Source organism: Citrus clementina, unplaced genomic scaffold (genome assembly GCF_000493195.1).
Source record: "Citrus clementina cultivar Clemenules unplaced genomic scaffold, Citrus_clementina_v1.0 scaffold_3, whole genome shotgun sequence".
NCBI lineage: Eukaryota > Viridiplantae > Streptophyta > Magnoliopsida > Sapindales > Rutaceae > Citrus > Citrus x clementina.
Genome location: NW_006262339.1, coordinates 27,938,852 through 27,948,511, shown reverse-complemented (window position 1 = coordinate 27,948,511; position 9,660 = coordinate 27,938,852). Strand labels below are relative to the sequence as shown.

At 33.2% G+C, this 9,660-nt stretch overlaps 1 protein-coding gene across 1 annotated transcript; it reads left to right on the top strand.

The window, feature by feature from the left end:
• Positions 1–3,743: 3,743 nt before the first annotated feature.
• Positions 3,744–9,435, top strand: LOC18048674 (disease resistance-like protein DSC1). Its single transcript, XM_024187291.1, has 7 exons — positions 3,744–4,228; positions 4,365–4,902; positions 5,371–5,395; positions 6,340–6,908; positions 7,066–7,377; positions 7,496–8,725; positions 8,803–9,435. The coding sequence occupies exons 1-7, from the start codon at positions 3,744–3,746 to the stop codon at positions 9,433–9,435; spliced, it is 3,792 nt and encodes a 1,263-aa protein (XP_024043059.1).
• Positions 9,436–9,660: the final 225 nt, after the last annotated feature.

Sequence of the window (9,660 nt, the reverse complement as noted above, 5' to 3'; positions counted from 1 at the left end):
TGTGTAAGTGGCAAGCCTAGTCTCACCCAATTATTACAGCATCCATAGATTATTCTTCATACAGTAAAGGGAATTTTAGCTTCATACTATAGATGTGACGTATATGTGCATATATACTCATCCCAGCAGCCAAACCCAACCCGAAACTGATATTATAAAATTTGCTCATCCAGGATTTTCCTGCCTCTGCTTTGAAAATATCTGTTTAATTTTTTTTAGACTGTACGGATTAGTATTGATACATGTAATTTTATAGTTTTGTATTCACAAAAGTATCAATTAAAATGATTAGATCCTCTGTTTCGATTTCCTCTGTTTACATTCATTTTCTTGGGTGCATCTTTATATACTCGATTTTGATCATTTGATGACTTTGCTGGGCCACAAAGTCCAAGCGCTTCGGCTTTTTTAATTTATAATTTATATAATTATAATCAGGTAATTTTTATAATTTAATTGTAAGCTTTTTAATTTTTTTTAATTATTTTATCTTCATTATAAAAATAATTAAAATCTAGTAATTAATTTCATCACTAGAAATATACCATTATATTTGAACAATTAAGATAAATTAATATTTTTTTTTTCTTTTCATTAAGATCTCTAATATTGTTAAAGGAGTACTATTATAAAAGCGAAGGAAAAGTAAGGATATAGATATAATTAGGATGGCAAAATGAATAAACGAATTGTATTTAAATCGAATTATGAACGAATTAGATCAAAACTTTACTGATTCAGATTTGATTCATTTATTAAATGAACATTCGGTTCGATTCATTTAATTTTTTTTAGTAGAATTAATAAACGAATCAAATTGAATTTGGATTCGTTTATCCTATAACGAATCCATAATGAATCGAATTGAATATGAATTCGTTTACAAAAATATAATTAATAAACAAAAATTAAGCAAAATAAAATATTAAAAAACCACAAGTTTAACATCCTACAAATATACAAACTTATTATCATTTATAATTACTATATTAGCCTTGAAACTTTAAAAAAAATTTCGTACATATTAAAAGATAAATAAATAATTTAATTAAATAAGTAATAAACTAATTTTAAACGAATGGATCGTATTCGATTATTTCTTGATCCATTTATTAAACAAATCATAAACGAATAAACAATTCAATGTCCTCAAACTTGAATTCGATTCATTTAATTAGGAATTGCATTGAATTCATCTATTTATTTGAATAAACTTTTTTAAATCCAAACCCACTTAATTTGCATCGAATCCAATTGAATAAATGAATCCCGACCTAAATTGCCAGCCCTAAATGTAACATAATTAATTTAAAATATAAGAACCAAACAGATACTTAACCCACTCTCTTGTAGTCGAGGATCTTCATAAGTTCATGATGCATAGCCTTCAGAGAAAGTGATAACTGAAATGGCTGATGCTTCAATTGCATTCACAAGTGACTTTGAAACTCCATCTCCTGTGCTAAGTTGGTCATTAATGAGGGTATGGATATTTTGGACAGAGCAGAATAAAGATGGCTAGTAAAGTTGCCATGGGTGTTATCTCCTCTAGAACTAAGAAAAACATCATAATTATAGTAGTTATGGGGATTAGAGGAAGAAGAAGAAGGCATAACAGAAACAGTTCAATAGATCAGGAGAGATATTGATGAAATGAAAACAATTACAAAGCCAAAATGAGGATGAGTCTGCCATAAATTTCCTAATAATTTCCTTTCCATTTTCCAAGGTTTGTGGAAATAATTCATGGAAGATTATGACTCTACTTGTCCAAATTGACTGTATTTTTTTAGAGATAATTAAATTATGATTATATATTTTTAGAAAGATAATTGTATCTAGTTTTTGAAGAATTTTACGAAATCAAATTTGGATTTCTCTTCTGAAGGATATTCAAGATTTACCTAGTAAAGGTCATAGCTGTCAAGAATTCTGCACAAGGCCGAAAATTCTCAATTTATTGGCACCAATGCATCAAGATTTAGTTAACAAGCTTCATATCACTGAAAGCTCTGTGAGTCAGGAGCTTAATGAATTTTACAATGTTCGATTTGAAGTTTATTATATTAAAATATGAGTAAACGAGTGTTAACTGCTCAGATCTTATTGAAATATCCACCCAATTTGTTGACTTACAGATTTTTTTTCAGCTGAAACTAAAGACACAACGTTATGAGTTAAGACTATTGGCACCCTTCCGTTAATTTCATAAAACTCCAACTATATGATAATTAACATATATTGACAAAAATACAAGTAAAATTCTTTCTTTCATTTTTCAATCCATTTATTTGCCCAAGTACGAATTTTTTTTTTCTCTCTCTCTCTTCAATCTATACAATTGGTTGGCACATATTTAATAATTTAATTTTTCCTTTTTCTTTATTTTTTTACATTGAATTTTTAGGAGGTTTGTGTCTTTTAATTTTGTAGAGAGAGAAAGTTTGAAGGAAAAACAAAGGAGATAAGAAAACTGCAAAAAAGATTCCATGAGGGAGAAAATTTTAAAAAATTAAAAGATTTACTAAAGAAAATAGTGTTTATTTAAAGAAAATGATATTTTTAAAATTAAGTGGAGCGTAATTAAAAGGATTTTAAGTGGATTTTGGAGGGTTTGATGATATTTAGATTGGCACACCGTTTTGTTAATTAGCAAAGTGATGATTATAATTAGATCACACCATCTTAAATATGTAGCACTTCCATTTTTGTAATTATATATTCAGATTGGCCTCATATTTTACATCAATTTGATTTACAATGTACTGATCTCAAGTTCAATTTCAATTTAATATTATGATTTTAGCCATAATAGCTTGATTCGTTGGAATTCTTTTCTTTCGTAATTTTTTTAATGAGGAGCTTAGCAAATTACGAGTCAATTCCGTTTATATTTTTAAATTCTTGAAATCTAATTAAAAATAAATTCTTATTTATTCTTATTTCATCTTCTTCGGTAACCTTTCAATTAAATATATACATATTATATTTTTCAAAAAATAATTTCAATATGCCAAGCTCATGCTGGGTGACCTTTTGACGCTCTTTAGTCTTTATGGCTCAAGTGACAAAGGAACAAGACTTTGGAGCTCAGGAGCCATGTTTATCTACAATGACTGAACCGAGTATGCGTTGCTATGAAAATAAGAGAGATTATTATAAAAAAGAAAAACTTCGGTTAGTTCCATAAATTTCATTCAAGTAATTCTGCCAAGAAATCGTTGCTTTCATCAGCTTACAAACTGGAGTTTCCTGTGCTGCTCGTAAACTTCTCGACAGCAAGCGTGATTTCAAGAAGACAGTAAACTTTTTTTGGGTAACCTTCAAACTTCCAGTTTTATCTATATAATTAAATTTCTCTTCTGAAAATCTGCAACTACCGTACTTTGAAGGGTTGATTGTAAAATTGAATATTCTCCTTGCTTGATAGACGATGTTACATAAATGGTCTGTGTTGCTGAAATTAAATTCAAAAGATTGTCATCTAAGTGCTCGAGAAAATGGCTGACTGTATAGCAAAGCTGGTGTCTTGTGGATTGCACTTGAATTTGACCTTCTGTTACCCATTTTATTCATTTATTTAGTTAGGATGACATAGTTGCAAGAAAGTCAACAGGAAACCGCGTGGGAAGAAGGCAACAAAGTCATGGGAAAACTAGTGGGCATGAAAGTCATATTTACTTGGCATAGTTTAGTCTTCCATCCACTAAGAATCTCTGTTTCTGTAAAGAAATATCTGTAAGATGGATTCATTTTCTTCTTCTTGCCTTAATCCTCAATGCAAATATGATGTCTTCCTCAGCTTCAGAGGGGAGGATACTTGTGATAACTTTACTAGCCATCTCTTTGCGGCTTTGTCGAGGAAAAAAGTAAAAACTTTCATTGATGATGAATTGAAGAGAGGTCATGAGATTTCGCCTGCTCTTTTGGCAGCAATCGAAGGGGCTAATATTTCAGTAGTCATTTTCTCAAAAGATTATGCATCTTCGAAGTGGTGCTTGGATGAGCTTGTCAAAATTCTTGAATGCCATAAAATGAATGGGCAAAAGGTTTTACCAGTTTTCTACCATGTTGATCCATCCGATGTTCGGAAGCAGACTGGAAGAGTTGGAGATGCTTTTGTTGTGCATGAAAAACAGTTCAGGGAGATGCCGGAAAAGGTCCAGAAATGGAGGGCTGTATTGACAGAAGCATCCAATCTATCAGGATGGGATTCTAAGAAAATAAGGTAACTCTTTTAAAATCCTTCTCTTGAAGAATTACAAGATATAGTTTACACTTAACCGGTCTTTTCTCAAATATCTGCCTTCTGAGCAATCTTTCATTTTGGACTCAAAATTTTTCATCTTCTTAACACTCGCCAGGCCTGAGGCAAAGCTTGTGGACGAAATTGTGAAAGATATTTTGAAGAAATTGAATTATTTTTCAGTTTCAAGTGATTTTGAAGGTTTAATTGGACTAGATGCGCGAATTGAGCGAATTAAATCATTGTTATGCATTGGATTGCCGAATATTCAAATAATGGGAATTTGGGGAATGGGTGGTATTGGTAAAACAACTATTGCTGGAGTTCTTTTCAACCAAATTTCTAGAAAGTTTGAAAGCAAGTGCTTCATGGCAAATGTTAGAGAAGAGTCAGAAAAAGGGGGCGGTTTAGTTCATCTACGAGACCGACTACTTTCTCAAATATTAGATGAAAACATCAGAATAGAAACTCCTTATATACCTCATTATATTAGAGAGAGGCTTCAATGCATGAAGGTTTTTATCGTCCTTGATGATGTGAATAAATTCAGGCAGTTAGAATACTTAGCTGGAGGACTTGATCGATTTGGTCTAGGAAGTAGAATCATTGTGACTAGTAGAGATAAGCAAGTGCTTGAAAAATATGGAGTGGATCATGTTAACATATATGTTTCCATAATATTGATTTTGATGATAACAAACAAAGTTAAGAATGATTAATCTTTTAAGCTCAAATTATTTAATATTCTTTTAAATAAATCATTATTTTCACATTATAAATGTTTTGTATTTAATGGAAAAATGATTTTATGAAATTGATTGTTTTTATTCTTTTTAAATAATAAATCATTATTTTCACATTATAAATGTTTCATATTTAATGGAAAAATGATTTTATGAAATTGGTTGTTTTTCAAAGTTTATGGTTTAATTGAAAGCATTTTGAAAACTTTGAAACAAACAAGTATTGCTTGAAATTTTGGTGAAGGACTTATTTGAAAAGTGTCATAGCATTTTGGGCTATAACATAATTTCAGAAAGTTTTGGGATTAACAAAGCATTACTTAGAAATTATGAAATTGGACCTATTTGCAAAGTTTCATGACGTGTTGGGCTATGGTACAGTTTTGTAAAGTTTTGGGGTCAAACTGTAATTTTAGAAAATAGTGCACTGTACAGGTTACTGTAGCAATCACTGTAGCAAACGGCTAACCGTTTATTTAAAAAGGCTAACCGATAATTTCCAGAAAGCATGTTCTTTAAAGTATTGTTAATATGATGATTCTGGAAACTAACGGTGAACCGTTTATTGAAAACGGTTAACCGATTATTTCCAGTTTGCTAACCTTGAACCGTTTAGTAAGAACGGTTAAACCAAATTTGTTTTGCAGGTCTCTGGAAATTAACGGCGAAAGGGTAAGCTTAAACGGCTAACCGTTTATTTGAAAATTAGCCCAACGGTAACTTTGACCGACCGAAACGGTTAACCGTTTAGGGTTAACGGCGAACCGTTTTCTGTCCGACAGTCTATAACGGCTAGTTTTTCAGCTCCAACTATAAATAAGCTCAATCCAATTCAAACAAGGAGAATTCCAACGATCATCATTGAGCAAAATATTGAGAATACAACTTTCATTGAGCTTTAAATCTTTGTATTCATCTCATTCATTCACACATTGAGCTTTCACTTGAGATCAAACACATTGTGTGAGAGGGATTCATTTGTAATCTTTTTTGTAAAATCAAGTTAAAAGATTGTAAGTGTTGGGATACACTTGGGTTAAGAGATTGGGATAATCTCTTGTTGTAAAGGTCCATTGACACCTTGGAAGTTAATTGTAAGCGTTTGAAGCCTTGGGAGGCTAGCTTAGTGAAATCCTCAAGCCCGGTGTGCTTGGAGGCGTGGACGTAGGCGGGGATAGCCGAACCACGTAAAAATCCTTGTGTTCGTTTTCTCTTCCCTTACTCTTTTAATATTGTGCATGATTGAATTTATTGTTTTCAATTTGATTAAGGCAATAGATTAAATTGTTGTGTGGTTTGCTTAGCTTAAATTTTAAAATCCCAATTCACCCCCCCTCTTGGGTTGCCTAGTTAGTATTTCAGATCACATATATGAGGTTGAAGAACTCAACAACATTGAAGCACTTGAACTCTTTTGTAAGTATGCCTTTAGACAAAATCATCATCCTCAAGATCTTATGGTGATCTCAGGGAGGGTAGTAGATTATGCTAGAGGTAACCCGTTAGCTATTAAGGTGTTGGCCTCTTTCTTTCATCGAAAGAGCAAACTCGATTGGGAAATTGCATTACAGAATTTAAAACAAATCTCTGGGCCTGAGATTCTTGCTGTGTTGAAAATCAGTTATGATGAACTAAATTGGGAAGCGAAGAACCTATTTCTAGACATTGCATGTTTCTTCACAGGAGAGGACATAAATTTTGTGACACTGATACTAGATAATCATTATTCAGTGCATTATGGACTGAGTGTCCTTGTCGATAAGTCACTTGTAAGAATATCAAGAAACAAGTTAGAAATGCATGATTTATTGCAAGATATGGGTCGGGAAATTGTTAGCCAAGAATCTGAAAAAGAGCCAGGAAAACGTAGCAGGTTGTGGTATCATGAAGATATCTACCATGTGTTGAAGAAAAATAAGGTAAGTGTCTAATTCGTTTGATTACCTTTATAAATAGATCTTGAGTAAAGAATAAATGCCGTGTAAATTTCCTCTTTTCTTTAAAGGGGTCTTTAAAATTTTAGGGAGTTTTCATGCATTAATTTGCTAACTCATTGTTTGCTTTTATTTTTTGAAGGGGACTGATACAATTGAAGGCATATTCCTTGATTTGTCAAAAATAAGAGACATAAATTTAAATCCTCAAGCCTTTGCAAATATGCCTAATCTTAGATTTCTTAAATTCTATATGCCGAAACTTTTTGGTATATCAGATATGGTCTGTAAATTGCATCTACCGCAAGGTCTACAATATCTTTCTGATGAATTAAGATATCTCCACTGGCATGGATATCCTTTAAAAATGTTGCCATCAAATTTTACTCCAGAAAACCTTATTGAACTTAACTTGCTCTACAGTAGAATTGAACAACTTTGGAAAGGGAAAAAGGTATGTAAAGTAGTACCTACACACGCGCGCGCGGGCGAGCACACACTCGCGTGCATACACACACCCACATTTTTTTTTGTGAAATTATTTTATTCAACTAATTAATGTTTTGTTACAGGAAGCTTTCAAGTTAAAATCAATAAATCTCTACCACTCCCAATATCTCACTAGGATCCCAGACCCCTTTGAGGCTCCAAATCTTGAGAGAATAAACCTTTCGAATTGCACTACCTTACCTTGCATTCCCCAAAGCGTCCTGAATTTCAGCAATCTTAGTATCTTGTGTCTGAAGGGCTGCAAAAGTCTTAGGTGCTTTCCAAATAACATTCATTTTAGGTCACCTATATCTCTTAATTTCTCTTACTGTGTTAATTTCAAAGAATTTCCACAGATTTCTGGGAATGTAAGAGAGCTATATTTGCGTGGAACCCCAATAGAATATGTGCCCTCATCAATTGATTGCCTAGCTAAGCTTGAATATTTAGATTTAGGGCATTGTACAATTCTTGAGAGTATTTCAACTAGCATTTGTAAGTTGAAATCTCTTTTGAAGCTTTGTCTTGATAACTGCTCAAAACTTGAGAGTTTCCCAGAAATTTTGGAGAAAATGGGGTGCTTAGAAGATATTGATTTGGAAGGGACAGCAATTACAGAGCTGCCATCTTCAATTGAATATCTAGGAGGGCTAACTACTTTGAATTTGACTGGTTGCTCAAAACTTGATAATTTGCCAGAGAACCTGGGGAACTTAAAATCTTTGAAGATGCTCTGTGCAAATGAATCAGCCATTAGTCAACTACCATCCTCCATCACAAATTTAAATGAACTTCAAGTAGTTTGGTGTTCTGGATGCAGAGGTTTGATATTGCCCCCATCATTTTCAGGTTTATCTTATTTAACTGAGCTAGATTTAAGTTGCTGTAATTTAATTGAAATCCCGCAAGATATTGGCTGTTTATCCTTACTGCGATCTTTAGATCTAAGGAAAAACAATTTTGAGTATCTACCTGCGAGTATGAAGCACCTTTCCAAGCTGAAATCCCTTGACTTGAGCTGTTGCAATATGCTTCAATCATTACCGGAGCTTCCACTACAGCTAAAATTTTTACAAGCCAAGGACTGCAAGCAGCTCCAGTCTTTGCCAGAGATTCCATCATGTTTAGAAATGGTAGATGTATGCAAACTGGAAACTCTATACGAACTCCCTCAGTCGTTTTTGGAGTTTGGAACAGAGTTCATGTTTACTAATTGCCTGAACCTGAATAAAAGTGCATGCAACAAATTAACAGACTCACAGCTAAGAGTACAACAAATGGCAACTGCATCACTGAGACTATGTTATGAAAAGGTGATTCTCCTTCTCTTCCTCTCTACAACTCTCATCCCCCCATTATTACATCAGTAATCATGATTTTCATGCTACAGAAATTTCGCACACCACATGGAATCAGTATTTGTTTACCTGGAAGTGAAACTCCAGACTGGTTCAGCTATCAAAGTTCAGGATCTTTGTTAACTATTCAACTGCTACAACATTCATGTAACAGAAGGTTCATCGGCTTTGCTTATTGTGCTGTTATTGGATCTGAGGAAGTTAATGATGGTGCTGGCTATCATTTTGGAGTCAAATGTAGCTATGATTTTGAAACCAGGACTTCCTGTGAAACCAAATCTGATGATAGAATCTGCTATTTGAGTGCTGCAACTGACAATATGGATGAGCTCATTGAGTTAGATCATATATTACTTGGATTTGTTCCCTGTTTGGATGTTAGCCTACCCAATGGTGACCACCAAACAGCCGCCTCATTTAAGTTCAGTCTTTACAATGCTAGTACAAATAATCCAATTGGTCACAAAGTGAAATGTTGTGGGGTGTGTCCTTTATATACAAATCCCAATAAGACCCAGTCCCACATTTATACAGAAAATGCCGTTACCCTCAATGCAGAATTCTACAATGACTATGAATACCATGATAAGGCCAGCACGAGTGAAAGTGGCAGGTCTGACAATAAGGAAATGGAACCAAATCCGAAGAGAATTTGCAGAGAGTAGATAAACACTGGGCAGCGAAGTTCACTAGTTTCTCACTTTTTTCATAAGAGATCCTAGATCAGTGCTGTAGAAAACAGGAAGGTTAGCATTGCATTTATACCCTATTATATACTTACTGTTATATACTTACTGTTGATTAATTTCTGTTTTTCCTATTTCATTTAGAAATTCAAGTGGGTAAATAGTTTTTGTATTTTCACTGTTAATTTTTGTTGTGTACTTGTT